The sequence below is a fragment of the Ictalurus furcatus genome, chromosome 15 (genome assembly GCF_023375685.1).
Source record: "Ictalurus furcatus strain D&B chromosome 15, Billie_1.0, whole genome shotgun sequence".
In the NCBI taxonomy this organism is placed as follows: Eukaryota; Metazoa; Chordata; class Actinopteri; order Siluriformes; family Ictaluridae; genus Ictalurus; species Ictalurus furcatus.
The window spans coordinates 7,725,249-7,748,662 of record NC_071269.1 but is presented as its reverse complement, the minus strand read 5'-3'; the positions used below and the strand labels follow the sequence as shown (position 1 = coordinate 7,748,662).

General features: G+C 39.4%; 1 protein-coding gene across 2 annotated transcripts in view; it reads right to left on the bottom strand.

The window, feature by feature from the left end:
• The window catches only part of LOC128619035 (collagen alpha-1(XXIV) chain), a 90,944-nt gene that overhangs the window by 30,569 nt on the left and 36,961 nt on the right, over positions 1–23,414 (bottom strand). For both annotated transcript variants that reach the window (XM_053642876.1, XM_053642877.1), the window contains exons 12-28: positions 22,286–22,330; positions 20,475–20,528; positions 20,167–20,211; positions 13,712–13,765; positions 13,572–13,616; positions 12,870–12,923; positions 12,658–12,711; positions 12,127–12,180; positions 9,329–9,382; positions 8,003–8,056; positions 7,335–7,379; positions 7,175–7,228; positions 6,654–6,698; positions 2,401–2,454; positions 1,135–1,188; positions 905–958; positions 725–778 (exon numbers count right to left, since the gene is read on the bottom strand). In XM_053642876.1, the coding sequence (XP_053498851.1) occupies positions 725–778; positions 905–958; positions 1,135–1,188; positions 2,401–2,454; positions 6,654–6,698; positions 7,175–7,228; positions 7,335–7,379; positions 8,003–8,056; positions 9,329–9,382; positions 12,127–12,180; positions 12,658–12,711; positions 12,870–12,923; positions 13,572–13,616; positions 13,712–13,765; positions 20,167–20,211; positions 20,475–20,528; positions 22,286–22,330 (873 nt within the window). The remainder of the gene's footprint in view (positions 1–724; positions 779–904; positions 959–1,134; positions 1,189–2,400; positions 2,455–6,653; positions 6,699–7,174; positions 7,229–7,334; positions 7,380–8,002; positions 8,057–9,328; positions 9,383–12,126; positions 12,181–12,657; positions 12,712–12,869; positions 12,924–13,571; positions 13,617–13,711; positions 13,766–20,166; positions 20,212–20,474; positions 20,529–22,285; positions 22,331–23,414) is intronic.

Sequence of the window (23,414 nt, the reverse complement as noted above, 5' to 3'; positions counted from 1 at the left end):
AGTCACACATGCAGCCGGCAGTAGCATGGCTTCATCGTCTGGCCTCCACATGCTGTGGTATACTTTACTCACTCATGTAGCAGACTGGTATCCTGTGTAGGCACAAAACTTCACTACTGAATCAACAGTAAAACAGATTTGATGGCCAGCCACACGTTTTGAACAACTAGCGGATGTCATTCTGATCTTGACCATAAGGGGTCACTGTAAACTGCATCAAAAAGAGGCAGGCCCAGAGCACGCAAGCACACACTTCAAACTCTTCATAAGGGCATTAGTTGTTCAGCAGTTCTGGTTTATAGATCCTGATTGATCCTCACTGTCTCACTTCATTGAGAGCTTTCTGATGTAAAGAGTTGATGAGGTCAACTTGAACTTGTTATGATCCATTATTTACGCAATCCACAAGAAACAGATGGAGGACACTGAGCTGGAAGAACCTCAAGAGCAAATTATATAAAACCTTGTGCAAGATGAAAGACAGTACAGCAGCCACCACATGGGTTCTGCAAATCACGAGTCCTTTACAGTGAGATGATTTGCAGATCCCCAAATTACCAGCAAAAAGAGAGTTAGTGTAATGCTCCCAGCTAGAAAAATGTTACTCTGACATTATAGTCGGTTTCTTCCATACAAACGATAATAAGGAATGAAACTCAAGGGCACGAACCCCTGAGCTAAAAAAGGATGGACAAAAAATGAGATACTTCATTTAGTGGCTTACCCTCCTTCCTTTTGTCCCAGGAATACCTGGAGTACCCCTTGGACCCGTCAGACCCTAAGCAGAGGGATGTAGTAAAGGAGAAAGGTTATTTTACCTCAAATCACACCATCTTTTTTTTTCTTGCACTGACCTAATTGATATATTCCAATTTTTTATTCCACAATTGATTACAGAACATACTGGTGGGCCTTGTGGGCCAACATCTCCAGGACCTCCTGGCAAACCTGGATAGCCCTTAAACAGAGGGAAGCAATACCTAGTAAGTCACCAATAATTCAGTATAGATCTAAGAAGTAAAAGCTGATATGAGGTTAAATTGTATGCCACATATGATTATTAATGGACAAAACCCAAAAGCAGTCTAAACATCAACATCTTTGCTTTGTTAAAACAATGATTAGTGTTCTTACCATTGAACCCTTCTCTCCTGGGGGACCCAAAGGCCCTGCTGGACCACGATCTCCCTGTGAAAACAAAAAAATGAAATTAGGAACCAATATGCACTTTTATTCATTCTGAGATTAACTATGGTGGGATGAATTTCTCCAAACAGGTTGAGCCTACAGCCTTTCTTATCTATTTATAAAAATTCCTTTTCTAAACCTCAGGTAAAAATTCCACAAACTAGGTTTATCTGGGCAAACTATGATTATGTGGCTTCTAAAACGTTTTCTAACATCAATGGAGATATAAGGATGTCCTTTGGACGACCGATTTAACAATGCATACTTAACACATTTACCAACACTTTATACAAAAAGCTTAAGCTATCAGTCATGGACCAACTAGGAGAACTGAGGAGCCATAAACCAACTCAACTTGCAGCCACTTGGAAATCCCTAGATCACCTTTTACTTCAAGAATGAGAATTTATTTTATTCATCTTCAGTAGCCACTGTATTCTGATCAGGGTCATGGTAGAACCAAAGCCTATACTGGGAACACTGGACACATTAACAAACTCATTCACACCTAGGAATAATTTCCAGTTATCCCTGAATCTACCAGCAAATGAATATGTTAAATGGTCCTCAGAATTGACCCAAGGACCCTGGAGCTGTGAGGATACAGGTCATATTTTAGCCCAGTTCCGTGGGGACTGTCCTCTGAATGACTGATCTGAAATTGGCCTGAAACTGATCTGGATTGGCCTGTGGTTGGCTGATTCACCCTTGAGTACAGATTCTGTTGTTGACCGACATTCCTTCAATTCAATTCAATTCAGTTCAGTTCAGTTTGATTTGTATAGCACTTTTAACAATGGACATTGTTCCAAAGCAGCTTTACAGAAATATATCAATTCAGAATATACATTTTAAATGTATGAATTTGTCCCTAATGAGCAAGCCAGAGGCGACGGTGGCAAGGAAAAACTCCCTGAGACGTGAAATATGAGACTAAAATATGAGGAAGAAACCTTGAGAGGTACCAGACTCAAAAGGGAACCCGTCCTCATCTGGGTAACAACGGATAGTATAATTATAAATAAGTCCCTTCTATAAATGTGCTAATGATACATGCTCAAATGGTGCAGGAAAATTAATTCATGCACGATTCACTTCAGGCACAAGCATCATCTAAATTCCATAAGATTCACACTGAAGACTCTATTCATCTCTATTCATTAATCTCTTAGGATGTGAAATAATGAAAAGAAGAAAGAGATGTCATTTTACCTTTTCCCCAGGTGGGCCAGCCACGCCTGGAATTCCTGGAAGTCCTTCTTCTCCCTGCAAACACCCAGATGAAGAACACAAAAAGAGACGTTAAACACATAACTGAGAAAGATACACAGGACCACCACTAGTGTGTAGCATCCAACTGGATGATGCGAAGGCAGCCATAGTGCTCCAGAACTCCCACCACACAACAGCTATGAGTGGAGAGGAGAGGAGAGTGATGTAGCCAAATCAGAGACGGGGATTATTAGGGGGCCATGATTTATAAGGGCCAATGAGGGAATTTCACCAGGACACCGGTTTTAGTATAGTAACCTTTTATTGTCCCCCTTAGGCGCAATTTGTTCTGCAGCATGGAAGTTTACCACCACATACAGACAAAGACAGACAAATACACAACATCAATATCACATTAAAATACAAACGTTAAAAAGAAAACTACTTGACTTACACTACCGGTCAAAAGTTTAAATACACTCATTCTTTATTTTTATGTTGTGATCAAAAACAATTTAGTATTTTAGCATCTTCAAAAGTAGATGCTCTTTTCACCTAGAACTTCCAGAAATGTATTCTTGGCGTTTTCTCACCCGATTTCTTGAGGAATTTCCCTGAGATTCTTTTTAAACAGTATTCAAGAAGTTCCCACCTACTACTGAGCCTTTCTCTCCGTGACGTATTAGTGATGAAATCAAGCAACCAAGTGGCCACACTCACATTTACACATTTACAAAACCCAACCTGAGCTTGTGGACCAACAAACTCGGTTGAATCGTATTAAATGCTGGAGAAAAATCTACAAATAAAAGCCTAGCATGAGCCTAGCATATTGTCTAGCAATAGCACACTGCCAAGATTGGGACAGAAACGGAAGATGAAAAACACTTCTGTAATGATCCTAATCAGTAGGATTAAGGGTGGTCTTATTAAGACATGACATAACCAGGTTTAAAGACAAAAGAAAGACTTGATGGTCTACCTCTGGGTATTTTGTCAATTGTACACTATCTCCCAGTAACGTCCAAGCTTTCCCTTTAATTCCTTCTGTCCATTGTCCAGTCTAAACATTTGTCTCATCAAACCAAATCCAGCTAACAAGTATACAAAAAACGTCAAATCATGCTCCAGGACCTGTTTCAGCACATACAAAACATGCAGATGTGTTCTCCCACCACACAAATCTGGAATCTGAAATTGGATGGAGGCTGCAACTGATGAATGTGGAGAACACATTTCCTCCAGCTTGTCCAAATTTAAGGCGAGAGTGGGTTTCTTTCCATAGAAAATTAGAGTCATCCGCTCTGCTAGACTCTGGATTAAGCTTGGATCCTGCCTCTGAAAGCACAAACTGCATCTGTAGATCTGACTTTAGCAGAAAGACACCATACATGGGAATTCTTTTATAGTTCCTTGTCAGATTCTTACCAATATTCACTTTGCAGGCACTTTTCATGGTAGCACTTTGGGGTCACATCGATTGACCAGGTCATTATCGTGAAACCTTCTGCTGCTGTAATCATCAAGACTGTCCTTTTTACGCATCCCAGGGCTTAGTATTATTTGCCTTTATTTTTCTATACCAACACACTGTAAGGATTTATATTCCCAAAAACCGTGTGTCACCCAGAAGAGGATGGGCTCCTTTTAGAGTCTGCTTCCTCTCAAGGATTCTTCCTCATGAAGAATTCTTCGTCACCTCTGGCTTGTTCATTAGGGATCTAAATCTACATCTGGATTTCTATTAATCAACTCTACAAATAAAATTGCACTGAAAGCAACCGATCTCTCAATGGTTTGTGAATCCGCTACTTATACTGCGTTTTATCCCTGACAATCACCAGATTAGTTCTCATAAAGTGTTGGTTCTCATAAAATATCAAGCAATTCATCAACCGTTCCTTCTAGACAACCCTAGGAGCAATGGCGCCTGGATTAGTGGTGTGACTTTGACTGGGTGCGTACAGCATGTGCGTGCCATCAGTGGAAAAACCTGCACAGTAAATCTCACCCATTGTGTATAGTGCGTTTGATGGATTTGTATTTGACAAAAATGCTCACACAGTACGAGAGCTTAATTCCATGACGATGACGCTACATGTCCAGACGACTCTAACCAACTCTGAATCAGTGAAAGATATGAAAGGGGGCTGAACACAACAGTCAGCTGCACTTCCCAACCCAGAGTAGGTACAGTCGGGGAAATAAGTATAGGACGTGTCAACATGTTTTTTCAGTAAATATATTTCCAATGAGGTTATTCACATGAAATTTTCACCAGACATCAGTCTTAGCTCAAGAAATCCGGAAATATAAAGAATTCACAACATTAAATAAATAAAGATATGTGGAATAAAGAGGAATGACACGGGAAAAACGTACTGAACACGCTAAGTGAAATGTATTTAATACGTCGTGGAGAAGCCTTTGTTTGTAATGACAGCTTCATGACGCTTCCTGTATGAAGAAATTAATGGGTCGCAGTGTTCAAGTGTGATTTTGGCCCGTTCTTCTAAACATATTGTCTTTAAATCTTGTTGAATTGGATTCAAGTCAGGTGATTGACTGGGTCATAAAGGCAGACCTTTTAATCACATATTTGGGTGGTATTTTTGTGAAAAAATTATTCCTTATTCTGAATGCAGATCCATTATACATCATCACTGAATAAAACCATCACTCATGGGTTGTCTCCAGAGACCATAGATTCAGGTGTCCGCTATAATTATAGTGTGTGTGTGTGTGTGTGTGAGTGTGTGTTGGAGATTGCAACACCGGTGCTGATTTTCTGGAGCTGTTTCACTCGAATTTGAGCAACACACACAGTTCTCAAGAACAAACTTGCATGGCCGATATCCGATATACACAGCTTGTCAGATTTCTCTTCGCTTTGATGCCTAACAAACCTTCTTTCACAAGAGGCCAACAGGGTGGGGGGGGTGGGGGGGGGAGAAGAAAAAAAACAAGCAGATCTAGGCTTTTAACTTCAAAACCATTCACTGAAGATTAGTCGCTCATGTGTTGAATCTGAAACCTGAACGCTGAGAAAATCCGTTTACGAACACGACGTCAAAAACTTTGTAAGAGGACGCGCTGTCCTTCGGTCATTATTATTAAACTACAGAGAAATGAAGACGTTGATTTTTCCACCACGTAAATGCCGTTTGTGTGGTAGACTTTTCAGTTTCCTAAAAACCGAACAAAGCGTGAAAGCTATTTAATTTTCCACATGCTTGGTATGCGTGCTAGGGCGCTGGATGGCTGACCTATGACCTTTACATCATGTCCTCCATCTTTGCTTCTTTTTCAACTGAAAACACGCTTTCTTTCTTACACGCAGAATCGCACATACCATATACAAAATCAAAAGTCGAATGTAAAATCTTTACCTAATAAAGAAAACAGCGTCGCAGTAAGCGTTTTCGAAATGCTACGCTTTCGCTTGCTCACACTACAACGCAACCGTTTCGTCTTTAGCTTTTAACATGTCGTACTGCTAAAATAAAGGGTAAAATGGCCTTTTAGTGTCAGCGGGAAGGAAAAATGGATAAGAAATGACACATTTTTAAAATTTTGACCTAAGACACAATAAATTTCGTCTGTTTAAAGGAATTAAACTGATATGTGCGCCGTGCCATCATCCAGTTATATTAATGCACCAGGCATTTTTATTTTATATATATATATATATATATATATAGTCTAATGTTGTCCTGTCCTCAAAAACAACACTTCAGAAACTCCTACTGGTCTACATTAGTTTTTGTGCCGTTAGTGTTACCGTAGTACAGTAGTGTGAGTCTGTGGTTTTTATACGCTGGAACTTTTCCTTATCACACCACAGACCTGGAACATATGTGTAAGGATGTAAGGATGCGTTCATCCTTATTATAACAGTGTTCTACTCATTATAAAGCTTATACGTTTATTGCTGTGGGATTTAACTTGTTCTAAAGTGGCGTGTTAATGTTGGGCTGATCTTTGAACAAGTCTGTATGGAAAGTAGCTTATTAGATGTTAAAGTTTTAATTAATTCAAATTGTAAAATGTCACGTGATGAATTTTTTCATGTTTTCATTTTTAATTATAGCCCCCCCCCACTGGCAGCGTGTTAGTATAAATATACCGTTAAATATACCATGTGTGTATGTAACTTCGCTGGTTATACCTCCAACCCTGTGTAGAAATGTCTTCAAGTATTGTGATATGATGTTTTTTTTTGTCATATTACACGTTAACAATGCTGTACTTACTGGAGGGCCGCTCTTGCCGACGTTTCCCTGGTCGCCGACTTCTCCCTGTAAATACATGAATAAAAATAAATAAACAAACAAACAACTGCATTCTCTAACGTCTCTCCCACTGACACGCTGGAAAAGCTAAGCACATGTCTGTGTTTCCTGTGTGGTTCTTTCTTTCATCGCAAATGTTGTTATTATCCTGTAATGACAGCCCTGAGAGATCTCTTGAGCCGTCATAATGAACCACAACACGTTTATTATCAGATCAACCAACCACCACCCATTGTGAAACATTCAGCATCACCGAGAGTTATAAAACATCAAAGCGCATTTCATTCTGGTGACGGAACCACAAAAAAAAGGAAATAAAAGTCTTTACTAGTTTTAAAGAAGAGCCATGTAATCCTCCAAGTCGGATGATTGAAATCTTAGCGATGTATATTTTATTGTTTAATAAATTATTCAGGCATAAAAATAAAATAAAAAAATTTATATAAAAAAGAGGAAATTTTTTAAAAAGTAAATTCCATTACCTTTGGTCCTTCAGGTCCTGGCTCACCAATATAACCTTTCCTTCCTTGCCTGCCCTGAAAAATACACAAACACACACACACATAGCATTACAGCATGGAATCCCAGCACACACACACACACACACACACACTCTTTGAACACACACAAACGCACACTTACAGTGGGGCCAGGACTGCCAGGTGGACCCAAAGGGCCTTCATCTCCCTGGAAAAAAAAGCACATGAGGTAACGTTTCAGTAAACAATCTAATGATGAGGCGCCATAAACACTTTATTTGGGACATGAGGACATTCCTCTGGAGGAGGGGGTTGAGATGGAAAAAAAAAAAGAAAGAGAGTAAAATATAGCTGACTCTGTAAAAAAAACAAACAAAACAAAACAAAACAAAAAAACCAAGCACCTTTATCAAGGTTTATCAAGGTTTCACCTTTACGCCAGGAGAAACAGCCATGCCACGCAACACGCCAAAAACACCCACTCGGTTTTCCACCCAGCTGATTGAGAAATGTTTTTCCTAACACCTAATAAAAATTTGTAAAAAAATAAAAATCTGCATTTGTAATCCCATAATGCACTGCTGGCCCATTATCTGGTTGAAATCTTGTTAAAATTATATAAGCTAGACTTCAGTGTTGGAAAATATGTAGCTGTGTGTTAATTGCTCGTTGAGTTGAGTCTAAGAGATGTGAGGATCAGGGCCAGGAATTGTGTGTGTGTGTGTGTGAACCACTTAGACCATGTTTGTGATTAAAGGAAAAGAGTTGCTTGATACTATTAACACTGGCAGAAAAATGTGTGTGAGAAAAATAAAAACACGAGATTATCACCTCTGTTCCCTTTGGCCCCAAAGGCCCTGGAGGTCCCCTCGCTCCCTGAACACCCTGCACACACACACACACACACACGCACACACACATAATCCTCATTAAAACACTGACTACATTTACATGGACAGCAATAATCTAACAATTAACCTTATTCTGAATAAGACAATATTCTGATTAAGGTATATACATGTCTATAATGCAACTAATATAGGAATACTCCACATGTCTTAATTCCATTTGTGTTTACTTCGAGTATGACTTTAGTCGGATTAAGGTCAGCAATAATAGCTGTTTACATGCTAGTTTCTTAATCAGAGTATCGTCTTAATCAGGGTCATATCAGATTATTGCTGTCCATGTAAACGTACTGACTGTAGGAATCTCCTTATATCCACACATATTTGTGACATTACAGTAGAGAAAAGAAGAGCTTTACTATTAAAAAAACAACAACAACAGCAAAAACACATAATGGTCCTTTAGATAAGATAAAGGAGTAAAATATTGTCCATCTGTGTAGTAATCTGATCTTCTGGGAGAAAAGCCAAGTGAAGTGAAGCAGGACATCGGTCTTAAATTAGCAACTGAAATTGTGCTTTCGACATCTGACCTGGCTACGCAAGCTCATAAGTTTTACAAGTGGTGGTGAAAGGACTGAAATTCTGGAAAAATGTTGAAATAGAGCTTGAAATTTAAAGCAGGAAAAAAGGTCACATAAACGTATGAAAATAAAAGAAGAAGAAAAAGACATCTGTCTCAACTGTAAAATCACACTGATTTGAGCTCCTGATGGTCAGCTACTGGGCTCTTTCACCAAGGAGTTGTCGGTTAGCATGTTTGCTAGCATGATAATATCTCGGACCATACAAACTAGTCGAGCGCTAATGGCTAACTGTCACATAGACTATAGTGATAGGCATTAGGTCTCATTCTCACTGTTCAGATTTGTTAGGAATTCCGATTCTAATCAAAGCTGTCTGATGCCAAAAAGTTGCTTTGTGACTTTGCAAGTATATGATTATAGCGAAATTAAGTTTTTCTCCTTTTTAACCACTATGAGACATTGGAACTAAAATACCAATATTATTAATAAGTGTTCATCAGGGTCAAGGCAGATCCAGGTCCTGTCCCGGGAATACTGGGCATGGATGGGAGTCCAGTCCATAGCAGGACACCATTAACAAATATTAATAAATAAAAATATTTTACATTGAATAAGCAGTCAGAAGTCTGATTTAAGATAGTCTTAGATCAGACTACACCCTTCATAGATCACTGCTAATCTCTCCATGTTTCAGGGCTTAAACTGGCATGCTGTTTCTTTACCTTTGGGCCTGGAGGACCGTTGGGACCAGGAACCCCGATGTCTCCAGGAAATCCCTGAAAATAAAGGAAAAGTGCGTACATGAAGAGATGTCCAATCCTCAAACGAGTCACATGACATTTTATTCCTCGAGTCATGGAATACAGATTAATGGCGAATTATTTTGAGGGTTTTTATTTGAGTCAGTTGCTACAAATTAGGCAGTTGTGGAACGGTGAGTTGATGCTGCAACCATAAGAGTCTGATTTCTACCTCTAATCTCAGTCATCTGATCTGATTCTTGCGTGTGGCACCTCAGTCATGAAGGTGGCAACTTTTTTTCTATTTCATCTCGTTATCAAAGGTAGTCTAATCTCTGACTCAAACATCTCATCCATATTGAGTCTGACTTAACCTGAGAAGTCTGATCTCTGTCTAAACAATCTCATCCACTAGGAGTCTGATCCCTGTCTAAACCATCTCATCAACAGCAAGTCTGATCCCTGTCTAAACCACCTTGGCTACAAGTTGTTTCGTCTTTGTCTGTAGCGCTACAGGTACAAAAAGTCTGATTTCTGCCTAAAGCACCTTAGTCACAAAGAGTCTGATCTCAGTCTGTAGTCTCAACCACAACAGGTTTGATTTCTATCTGTAGCGTCACAGGCACAAGGAGACCAATCACTCTACAGAACTTCAGCTACAGAAAGTCTGATCTACTGTATGTCTGTAGCATCTCAGTCTGTCTGATCTTGGACTGTAGTACCTTGGCCACAAAAAGTCAGATCGCTTTCAGCCACAAAGAGTCTGATTTCTATCTAAAATATCTCATTAACAATGAGTCTGATCTCTATTTAAAGCATCTCAAATACAGCAAGTCTGATCACGTTTTTCACCTACAAGTATTTTGATTTGTCTGTATCAATTCAACCACAAGGAGTCTGACTTCTGTGTTAAGCAGGTCATGCACAAGTCTGAGTTCATGAGTCTGATCTCTACCCTAAAACATCTCATTAACAATGAGTCTGTCTAAATCAACCACAAATCTGATCTCTGTCAAAAAACATCACATCCACAGTGAGTCTGATCTCTGTATGTAGCATTCAGCCACCAAATGTCTGATCTCTGTTTAAAGTAACTCAGCCATATGTTGTTCTATCTTAGTCTGTAACACTTCAGCCAAAAAGTCTGATCTCTGTATAAAGCCTATTCACCACAAGAAGTACAATCTCGGTCTCAAGAATCACATCCACAAAGAGTCTAATCTCTATGAATCAACCGAATCCAATCTCGGTCTGTAGAATCTCAGCCATGAGGATCGCTGTCCATAGTCTAATCTTGTCTGATCTTGGTCTTAGCAGCTCGGCCATACAAAAAAATCTGATCTCAGTCTACAGCAACACAGCCACAAGGGGTCCGATCTTGGTCAACAGCATTTTATCCACAAAATTTAGATCTCGGTCTAAAACATATATTCCACAGTAAGTCTGATCACTGTTTAAAGTAATTTAGCCTCGAGAAGTCCAATCTCTGTCCGATCTACATCTGCAGCAACTCACAAAGCCACAAAAAGCCTGTTCACGCTCGAGAAGTCCAATCTGTCCGTAACACCTCAGCCATGATCAGTCTGATCTTCATTTAAATTCAATTTGTATTATTAATTCATATTTTTTATACATCCCCAAAACAAAACAACTTGACCCTAACTGTGACTAAACCAGTGCTCTTAGATTAGACGTAATTGTAAAATAATATTTTTGCCTCTACTTTTGTAGAGATACTTTTCAAGCGCCCCCCCCCCCCCCCAACCCACACATGTTAACGTCTCAGCTACATTGCTTCCTGAATACAGTAAAAGAGAGGGACTGCCTTCAACCCGAGTGCTGTGTTGAAAGAAATCCACTAGATGGCAAACAGTCTGTGTGAGACAACTCCTTCTACTCACAGACGTGAACTGATCTTCATCCAGCATCTGCAACCCAGATGGAATCACGTTTAACCAGACAGAGCCTCGAGAAAACTTTCCCAGTGACAATTATTAAAGAATATCCATCCAACCGCTGTTGGAGCGTTTCATCTAGACAGAGATGCTGAACGAAGCCTTGCTGTAAAGATGTGCAGATTCCTTCTTATCTACTTACGTTTCCCAAGAAAGACCAGTTTTGGCCTCCAAAACACTGTGCTAATGGAACATCAAATACAGTAACTATCATAAATGTCACTCAAGTGCCTTTAAATCGTGGTATTTGTTTAGCTCATGCCCCCGAGCTCTTATGCTAGCACAATACTAATCCCTGACAGCTTAGTGACCTACAGCTCCAACTTCCAATGCCAGTACCTGAGTGCCCTTAAATGACTGAAGGCATTTTATTTATTTATTTTTTTTACCATAAACCACCTACTAAATTTTGGAGTACGTTTGTTTAAATGTGACCGAAGTTGTGCTATAACCTTAAGGACATTTTACCACTTACTTGAGAGAGAAGTGATTAAATGAATTTAAGATACAAGTCCAAACACAAGACCAGATTCACTGTTCGCTGTTGAACAGATAATTATGGTTTAGAATTTCAAACATTCTCCAACATACACCGTTATAACCAAGACCTGAGAATAACCAAGGAAACAAAATGTTATTCGTCTCAAACACCAGGGTTTTTCTCAGCTCAGGACTTTGTCACACCAGAAACCTTCGCAATCATCCGCAATCTTCGCCAACACCTTTACTTTTTGATCAACTGAAGGGCTTGGACTGATGCTATCAGAATTTCCATGTTACCACTGATGCTTGATGTAGATCAATGAGCATGTTAGTGATACTTACCTCAGGTCCAGGAGGCCCCGGTGGTCCTGGGGCACCTAGGTCACCTGTTTTCCCCTTTCAAACAAGACAAAAAGGATGTACACATAATCAAAATGCATAGGTATACACAAATAGCAAGAGGTAGTTTGGGCTTGGTGGTGATTGCAGCTTATTTTTATATCATTGGCTGAAGATCATTGGTGGAAATGAACGTAATCTAACTTGAAGTAAACAATGATTTCTACAAGAGCTTGACAAGTTACGGCAGCACCCCCCTCCTCTTCCAACCTATATTTAAACTGGGCACAAGTACAAAATGCCAATCAGTCCCAAGCGCTGTCTTGGAAATGTGACTCAAGGGGAAACAAAGCTTTACCAAGCACTTTTTCCATAGCTTTGTGAGCTGTATTTAAAAAAAAAAAGAACTGGTGCATAGAAGACTATACAGGTTTGGATAGCACGCAAAATAAGATGCAAGCTCCAAAAACTCTTAAAGAGAGAGCATTGATGAAGTATTTATGAGGATGACATGGTAAAGAGTGGCTAGCGTACCATTGGTCCGGGTTTTCCACGTGGGCCTGGTGGTCCAAGAATACCTGCAGCCCCCTGAACACAGAGGAACATTATGATATATTGAAATGTCAGACACATCTCCACACATACAAAAGAGTTGGAATGGTTGGAAGAAGACTTGAATGTTAGCCATTGTTCAAAAGAGCTTAAAAACATTAGCAACCAAACATTTCGCTGTCCCATTCCCTCACCTTGTCACCCTGGTAGCCATAGTCTCCTGGTTCCCCACGTAATCCAGGTTCTCCCTAGATCATACAGCGCCATACAGAGGTTATAGGCTAAACACAGCATAGCAGTTTCACTTTCAGGGACAGAAATAACCACATCGTACTGTAATTCTGCAGCATTCGTAATTTCAGTAAAATATCAACCTGCTTGCAATCAACCTGATTGAGGAATTGGCATAAGTGTAAAGTTTATTTCCACGACTGAAATGCAGGGCATGGTGCTAGCATAAATTCCTGTTTAAATTCATGAGCTGTTCCATATACCTTTGGATAAGGATGCATCAATACCAGGGTGAGTATGTGTTTTTTTGGTACTTTTTGAAATGAGTATATTTTCACAGTTTGCATCACTAATTGAGAAATATGTCCAGATTGCTGTAATTTTGTGTCGTCTGTTTATTAGTGTGCCAATGTACACTAGGCTTACGTCACATAGTATCATCACCTCTGTTGGTATCTGAGCGCTTTTAACGAGCAGGAGGTATTGAGCATGGTATTGGACCGGATACCCAACAAGTGTCCATATTGATAAATCCCTAGCTTTTAACTAATTTAGCTTTTCATTCAACGGTAACGATGACTACAACCCCAACTGCCCATAATTAGCACAAGTGCTGCGCTTTGAACATTTACAGTTTACTGCAATAATAGAAATATTTAGATCACCTTATCACCTTTCAATCCAGGTGGTCCCACGCCTCCAGGCAGGCCCTGCCAATGACAGAAGAGGTGGAGGAGAGGTTTTCAGTGTCCACCAGAGAAGTGCACAGGGCCTGGCATAACATTACTTAATGACTGGTCATTACCTGATGTCCAACAATGCCAGGTAGTCCACGAAGTCCCTCAGGCCCAGGGTTGCCCTGAAAATAAGAAAAAAATGGTGAAAAAAACCTCAAACACTAAGGAGTACTCCTTCATATTGCAGAACAGAATGAAGGACGTGCTAATTTTAGTACCATTGTAGAGGAATAAGATTTATAATACTTCCCAACCAAACTACTGTGTAAATTACTGCATAAAATAGAAATGAGAGGCTGGACTGGGTGGTGTAATATTTTATCTTAGTTAATTAGTTAGAATTAACTTGCACAGTTTATGAAGTCAGGTAGTTTTCCAATAAAGTCCCAGTGCACAAAACTCTGGGTTGTACCCATGACTTGATTTCCTCCAAAATAGTAGCAGTGCTAATACTGCTCTTCACCAGGGTTTCCTGAATCTCACCAAAATATTGCTAACCACAATGAAAATGCTGAGTCACAGCTAAATTTTCACGAAATGGATGAGTTTTTCTTCATTGCCAGTCCTCTGTCCTCTGGTCTCACATTTCACCAGGAGAAACGCAAATTACCCGCATATTTCTGCTGAATTGTGGCTTTAGTCACACATTTAACCTGCCACACTGCTAGCTGTTGTGCAATAGAGAAGAAAGTTAGCCGGTAGAAAATAGCTAATATTTTCTGGAAAAAGAAATGCCTAGTGTGAAAACACCCCACAGAAGGAACTTCTAAAGAATATCAGATGTGTAAGATTAGGGTTGGAACTAAATTCTGAAAGAGCAGAAAATCTTCAAGAGAAAGGTTAAGCACCTCAGGCTTACTTAATGTGACCGACACCAGATGACAGGCTAATGAGGAAAATCACAATCCATCCTTTTTTTTCCATATCATGACATAAATTTCCTTCAGGTCTCAAACAGTACATTCCAAGTTGTCTACACTTGTAGAGCAGTGCCAAGTCTCTTGAGATATCTATTACAGTCAGTGGGGTGGTAATGTTTTTGCTTCTACAAAACACAGGTATGATTATCTAGACAAGCAGTATTGAAGTAAAATTTGTGAAGATACAGGTACGTAAAAGGGTCATTCCATCTCAAGTGGTCCAATAATCGCTAAGTTGGTTGCTCGACAGTTTTTAATTTTCCTAATTTTATGAGTGATTACCTCTATGTATTGTCATTGCAAAATCACCAATTTTTTCAGTTCTATTTGGTTTAACTACGACGACCATCTTTGTGTCATGGCACACAACAAATTTTGGTTATACAGCTGTTTATGGAATCGTCAATATCTAACCCTAACCTTAGACTTAGTTCCACTTTTAGGGTCAATTTATAATGGGAAGGGTTCAAGTCTCATCTTAATTTTTTGAGAGGGTACCTAGGTAAGTATAGTGTACATGCAGAACATTTCAGGTTTGAGACTTCTCTTTTTTATGGGGATGAGAAAGTGCAATTTTTTAAAATTCTCCTCACTTTCGGGTTGAATATCTCTGGTGGGGGACTAGATATGAACCTGAAACTTTCATATACATAAGTCCTCTATAGTAGCATTCTGCTGTAAAAAATTGTGAGTTTGAGATTGGAGGTAAACTCGAGCTTTAATTGGAGTGGACCTCGAGCTTTAAGTGCTTTTATCACAGGAGAAACACTACCACAGCTCTGTTTATGACACTGTTCAACGGTAAAACACTCACCCAAATGCTGGACTTTTATATTTGGATAATATCTATTAATGCATACCAACTTTACACCTGTACCAACATGACAGATCAGGGTGATTCCTCAAATCTATTCCTAGAGGTCTACTGTCCTGCAGAGTTTAGCTCTAACCTCAACCTCACAATTTTTTTTTTTACAGCAGAATACTACTACAGAGGACTTATTTCTGTGAAAATTTCAGGTTCGTATCTGGTCCTTCACCAGAGATATTCAACCCGAAATTGAGGGAAATTTTTTAAAAATTGCACTTTCTTGCCCCCATTAAAAAAGAGAAGTCTCAAACCTGAAATGTTCTGCATGCACAATATACTTACCTAGGTATCCCCTAAAAAGTTAATACTGAGACTCAAACCCTTCCCTCTATAAATTCACCCTAAAAGTGGAACTGTGAGCAATCTTGAGCATTACGATTGGACTTAAATTCTAAGTCTAAGGAACAAGAATGTGCAAAATGTTTATATATGTACATGCACATTGTAATTTGCTCTAGAGATTAGTTTTTGTTCCAAGGAGCTAGAACCATGATCACAGAACTATGGTCTTTTTTACATTCACTGATAAGACTCTCTTGCAGTATTTTTTTCTGCTGAAATACTTTGCATCCAGACTATGCTCACTCAGTTGATGACCCTTGGTCTAGCATATTTGTTCAAATTTAAAACTAGAATAAACCCTGGATAATGGAATATTACTTTTCAAGTTTACACATCGGGGCCACTTTTGCTTAATATACTCTCCAGTGCCCGTTAATTAGCATAAGTAGTGGCTAAGGCTGTACAGCCACAAATGGCAATCTGCTCAGCCATGACACTGATTCCTTCCATGTAGGGTTAGATGTTTGCTGGTGCTGAAGGTTGGCCTGGTTTTTATTATGGAAAATGTTTTAGAAATAGGCCATGGCAATCAAGCACAAAACAAATGTGTTCATTAAAGAAATAACCGACATGGCTTTCTGGACTCATTGGAACCAGCTTCTTCACCTTCTCCTAATTCCAACACACACTGACCTTTCCCTAGGCTTTAACGCAGGAGTGATCTCAGCAATCTTTTATGCACATGTCTCGTGTCAAACAAATAGTTATCTCCAAGCACTCAGAATCACCATCCTTTGCAAGAAAGGACTTACTGAGCAATTGACACCACTATTAGCACTGGCATCCCTCATAGCATCCTCAGCCCACCACCAATAAGGACATGCGGCATGAATGCATGGCACGGTGAAGTGCATCTGGAGAATCTAAAATCATAGGAATTGCATAGAAGGAGAACGGGATACCCTAATGGCTTCATGGGATGAAGACAAATCGTGTGCACTTCATAAAAGTGTTATGTCTCTTTCAACTGACAGCCTGCTTTTAAAACAGTAAAGTGCTTTGCACTGGCTGGAACATGATCTTGCCCTCATAAATTCTTCCAGAAATAGCTTGAAACAGAACTGACTGGAGAAAGAGGAGGACAGGGTATAGGAGCCTACTAGTTGTTATGTGAAACTAAAGAAACTGGCAGGGTCTTAACATTTCAGAGCCTGCCAATAACCACAGAGTGTATCTAACTTGCATACCACATCCTTTTGAGCTCCTATCCAGTGGTCCATTGAGTCAAATGGGTTTCCTCTCAATGGTCAATAAACAGTCTAGGAATTTCTCTCCATTGGTTTAACCAAATTTTTCTGGCTTAGAATACCCTGACGATAACCCAACCCTACAGCAGGGTTAACACTAGGCAAACACTAACAGTGACCTAACTGTAACCCTGTGTCCCGTACAACAACGCTAACCATACATAAAGCATAATCTTAACCTAACACTAACTCTAGCCGAAACTCATGCCTAGCATAGCCCTAGGCTAACCTAACCCTAACCCTACGCCAACACTAAGTAAAACTTATCCATAGGCCAAGCCCAACTTTAGCTAAGCCCTAACCCTAACCTAAACATTTCCAAACCCTAACTCTAGCCCAATTGGTTAGGAAATGTGAATTAGTCATTTGGTTGCATGGTTCAGTGTTTTGTGCTTCTCAGGGATCACTGACACTGGAGATATTTATGTACCCATATCCTCCCAGGCTGCCTGCCCGATTGAATAATACACGAGATAATGGAATAGCCATTAACCTTAGAAACAAGTGCAGCACAAGCCAAGTATTATTAAAGATACAATCTTATGACAAAGTAATAGAACAAACAACAACAAAAATCATCTAAGTAAACAACAAGCTGCCAGAAAATTTTCAGTGCACCTTGGCATAGTTATACAAGTGTCTAGAACAAAACATGGGAGATGGACCACTGCTCTTTCAAAAGAAATTCCCTCCTGGAGTTTTCATGAGAGTAGTGGAGAGAAAATGGATGGTGCTGGAGAGCACTCCCATAGGTGGTCAACTGGGTTGAGATGTGGTGAGTGTGAAGGCCATATCATATGATTTACATCATTTTCATTTTCCTCAATCCATTCAGTGAGCCCTCACGGCCTGATGATGGGGGGGGGGGGGGCAGAGTCATCGTGGAAGAGGCCACACCCTTCAGGATAGACATGTTTCATTAAAGGATAAAGATGATCAGTCTGAAGAACGTTATTTTGATTTGCGGTGACGATTCCATCCCAAGGCGACAAGTGGATCCAAAGCAACAAATACAAATAAGAAATAAATAAATAAGCAGAGAATCCCGTCTGTACGTGGACTTAAATAGAAAGCTAATGGTTAGCAAACATGGAAGAGCCAGCACACAAGGGAAATGGAAAAGCAAAGCAAGTCCATCTGTTGGAATGCCATTGAATTGTACATCTGAATCTCATAAAGTGCCTGTGACTGAAAAAGGCACAAAAATCAGCACATTTTTACAAGTGGTCTCTGCCTTACATGGAAAATAACAATAAAATGAAGAAAAAAAATATCCTTCTCTCTGTTAGTAATAAAACCCTGACCATGTTCCACAATGTGACTGAACTACAGCACCTGAAATTACATCGGTGATTACGTCCAACAGGGATGTAACCAAATACGAGTCCAAGGAACTGTCAGAATTCACACACCTTGCTGACACTGCTGATATTTCTACATCTGTTTTTCCCCCAGTGCTCTACAGAGTTTCCAGGAGGAAAAACCCCACAAAACACCACCATTTTGGTTTAGACCACACCCACTTCAGGTTAAAATCCAGATACAGATATTTGGAGCGCTAAACACATACAGATAGTGCCATTGCTTTATACCAATAATGTCCGAGATGATACCAGTAACAAGTCTGAGAAATGGCTGGACGATTGTGAACAATGAGAACAAAAGTGATGGAATCATGTATGTCCACAATGCTGTTTCCACTTGGAAAAAAACCAGATGCATCTAATTTGCTGGGCAAAGCATCAAACTAACCACTTTGGAATTTTGTATATCGGGGGTTGGTACTGGAATGACGTAGCTGGGGTTCCGTTCCATGTGCTTCCCGTTATTGCATGTCTAATTGAAACACACACCATCATGGATAACAAAGTGAGTATACCAAGCTCAAGGCAATGGCCTTGAAGAAGAAGAAAAAAAAGTAGTTTAGAGAAAAATCTACCAATTGACCTAAATGATTAGCATTATAGCAGCTAAAAACATATAGCAACACATGTACACTTTTGCTTTCTGTTTCAATATCCCATCCCATTGCTGGATTATAAAGATCAACCATGTATGTTCTGTATGGATGGACTGTGTACAGTACATACAGTACAGCTGAGGTCAGAAAATAGTCCAGTGGAATTCAGTAGTGTTCAGAGGGAAAATAAAAACACCTGTTGATATTGGAGATGCCAGAGAAATCCACTTTTTCTAAGTGCAGCATCTGCACACATATGGCTTCACTGTTATGGTTGTGGGGATTAGTCTGATGGACAAGATCACCTGCAAAGAGTTCCAGACCCTTTGCAACTGAGAGGAGGGGTTCTTTGCCTGGCTCAGATGAATGACCTCAGGAACTTTTCCAGAGAATGCAGCTCCATTCTTCTACTTCTGATGATATATAGTACTCATGCTAATCCATATGGCTCTCTGCTACGCTCTGTCTAGCGTTCTTATTGGAAAATAATCAACAACAAGCACGGACACTAGAGACTTCCATAAATGTTCTGACGGAAAACGTCGCCATATCAAAGACTACATGTTCGCTGTACAAGTCCCTGCGAATGATCTGTTACTACGGAAACTATAACGGATTAGAGCGAGGACACTAATATAAACCTGTGATTTGCAGCTGTTTCAACCAATCAAAATAAGAGAATTTAGTTATGACACATAACAAATATTTTCTGACGTATCTCTCGACATCATCAACCAGCCAAACAATGTTTAAACGCCGACTTTTACCCAAGTCGTTAAAGCATGTTAAAGGCCAGTAATCCGTTCTTGGCAAGAGAGCCCAGGAGCGATGGAAAATCAGAGTTCCTCACACCGAGAACAAATAACCATAACCCCTAATTCTGACTTCTCTCCCAGCATGAGAAACCAAAACAGTGATAAGGAAGAACAATTCAAAGTCACGTTCTCATGGAAGACAGGTATGGAGGCAAAGGGGATGAAAGCTTCCGAGGCACCGAGTCACTGAAATATCACAGTGAAAGCTTTTCTTCTGTAATATACAAGAACTGGGATAGGATTTTATCAAAAAGCAATGACGTTAAAATATTTTCAAATCCTAACTTTCTTGTACTGTATATCTCATGCATGAGGATTACATAATGTCGGACACGTCAGTGAGACATGAGTATGCAGATGACACTCACTCTGAGGCCCGGGAAGCCACCGGTGCCGGTTGCTCCAACAGGTCCCTGTGAAAAAAAACGACATTTATGAAATTGTGTATTAGCCATAATATAAACCACACTGAACAGACAGAGCAGTGATGACCTTTTGGGCTGAAATTCATGGCTACTGGTCTGTTTCACAGAACTCGTTTTAACTCGTTTCAGAACCTTTTTAACAAACCGCTAGTTTGTTAAGTAAATGCTTAGGTAAGTAAACTAATAATAAGTGTGAAGAGATCATATCATCATATTCATAACTCTAGTATTATGGAACATAAAAATCGTACCTGATTCCCGTCAGGCCCAGGAGGACCCCTTTCCCCAACGTCTCCAATCACGCCCTGAGAAAACACACACACACACATACACACACCTCAACAACCTAAACGTCTCTTTGCAGACAACTTCATTATATTAATGATGATGTCGAGCGTCCAACGTACAAGTCCCTGTGAATGAGCTGTTTCCATAGTAACAACCAATCAGAATCCAGATTTTAACAGCGCTGTGTTACTTGATATATAACCATTTTAATGGGCTTCTGAAGCAAAAAAAAATTAAGATAAGAAATCAAATTTTTTATGCTGAAAAATGCGCGTGCACACAGATCACAGGATGAAAGTGTGTTTCTCTGGTCCGAGAGACCCTTTGAACATCTTCCACCCTGCTTTCATCCAGTCAGGGGAGGCTGTGATTAGGCGGACTTATCCACAGACGCTGGGAGTCGTGCCCACTTGGCAACATGGCTCTAGTGCCGCATTTACAAGTGTTATGTTTTTACGAGGCCAAAATGCCCATCAGAGATGTTCCTTTACTGCTTGTAGCAATTGTGGGCATGCTTTGAAGTTATACAATTATAATACGCATGATATTGTTATCCATGAGATTATACTATATTACAAAGCTGTAGTGGATGAAGTCCTGTCCATCACTATCTGAGGGAACTGAATTTCCGATTCACTTTCCTTCCCATACAACATTCTTTAAAATCATTATTGAATAGTACATATACGTTAGCATCTTCACAAGTAGCATTAATCTACTCCAAATCCACAATTCGTCACATTCCATGTATTCTGCACCCAACAGAGTTTATTACAAAGTATTTAATATAGTATTATAAATAGTTTATTATAAAGTACACTGTTTATGCTTTACAGTGCATTATGGGATTTCATTGGTGTCCATAAAAGATTTTCCCTTGTATACAACATGTTGTGTGAAAGATCGTATATAATTGAACACTATCTACAGAATTTCTTTTCATAGATATTCTTGACTATGCTTTTGCACCACATCCCCAGTGACCCCAGGTTCCAGGTTCCTCGCGACCTTGTGTAGGATAATCGGTACAGAAAATGGCAAATTCAAGCCAACAGTGGACTTTTCTCTCATACCGAACAAGCCGATTGATAACCTTAAGTAGCTATAAGGTTAATTATCGGATGCGGCAATCGATGTGACGTCTTCCCCCAGTGCAACGAGAACTGCTTTCATATTTTGGTTTGAGTTCTTGTCATGTGGTTTTGGTTTTGATTCTAATAGTCTTGACTCTGCCCCCTGTCCCATCATTGGTGCGTTTCAGTTTGTCCCTGTCCCCAGTTTGACCCCTTCCTGGAATATTGGTGATGAATCCTATTACTGGATTCATATTTGTCAGGGAAACATTGTCAGATTTGAAAATGTTTCAATGATCATCATTTTAATGGCCTTTTATGGTAATTATTCTACCTTTCCTTCATCAGCATCCCTTCATTCGTAGTCATGCAGATAACACACCGCACTGTTAAAATCTCATTTTAATCAGTTTTGTGGTTGTGTAATTTTTCCTAGTAAACGCCAGTCTACTGGTAATTTCACTCCTTTATTCTCTGTATCTTCTCTAGTGGTAAAATGACCCTTCACTCACAGATCGCAAGCCTGTTTTCAACACTGAATTTTCAACACTGATTATAAAACATACAACGCAGAAAATCCATACATATTGTACTTTTACACTTCGTCTCCTACAGATCACTGCAGCTTCAATTCAATCTCTCATACAGACCGCTACTGAAGAAATGTTTACGTTCTCTGGTAACACGCGAGAACCTTTTACCTGTCTTCCTTTGGGTCCGTTCTTCCCCACAGGTCCTGGTATCCCCTGCAAAAAGAGTGAGAGATTATTACTAAATATGTCCAATTTGAAAATATTTAACAAAATGAACCTCCTTTAAATCAAGCCGATAACATTTGACTGTTTCTACTGTTTTTAACAGACCATCATCATCATCATCATCATTGTGCAGACTGAACTTTTGTTTTCTGAAACTGTTGCACTGAACCATTTTAAACATGTACCATATGGACTTACTGAGAAAAACAATTTAAAAAAATGAAGAAAAAAAAAAACATCCAAAGGCGCTAAATGGTGGTGAGGTTCAAAATGGACGCCTGAAAGTGCTATAGCAACCACAAGTTAAAAAAAAACAAAAAACTATTCTCTTTTCTGTGAAGTAATCAAACCTCACGATTCTGCATGAGAAATCATAATGCACAACATTACATTAGCTTCTAAACAGATGTTAACTAGAGCCAGATGGGTTTGACCATTTTGTAATCAAAAATACTTTTGGAAAACTACATCCTTCATTGTTTTTGAATGATTTGTCTTGTTAAGACGTTATTTTTTGCCCTGTAATAAGTACTGTGACTTTCAGAGCGCTTTCACAACAGACTGAAACACAGATTTATATATTTGCTTTTTGGTTTGTTTGGCACATTATTAAATCAATCAAAAAGGAATATAAAAAAAACCTACTGATGGTTGCGGGGCGTGTAGGGCTGAAAACATTCTCGTAAATTCATTCAGTCTTTCATTCTTTGGTCAGAATTTATGAACGAATGACACATTCTACTTGTTATCTGTTTTCTGATTACATATAATGTCATGGAAAAGTTCCTGTTCACAAATACGTTATATTACAGCTTTACCTCTGACTTTTACAAAGCACTGACAATGGAGACTCCTTCCAAAAATGCTAAATAAAATGGATTGGCACTTTCTGACCAATCAGAATCAAGAATAACACTGCGCTGCGGATTAAAGCCATTTATCATCCAGAAAGTCAAAAGTTTTTGAACACCCTGTATTAACATTTTCAAGAAATGGGTTCAAGTGAACTGCGAAATGTTTGTAACGTTTTATTTTACTGGGAAAAATATTGAGTCCTGGAAACGTCTAATAT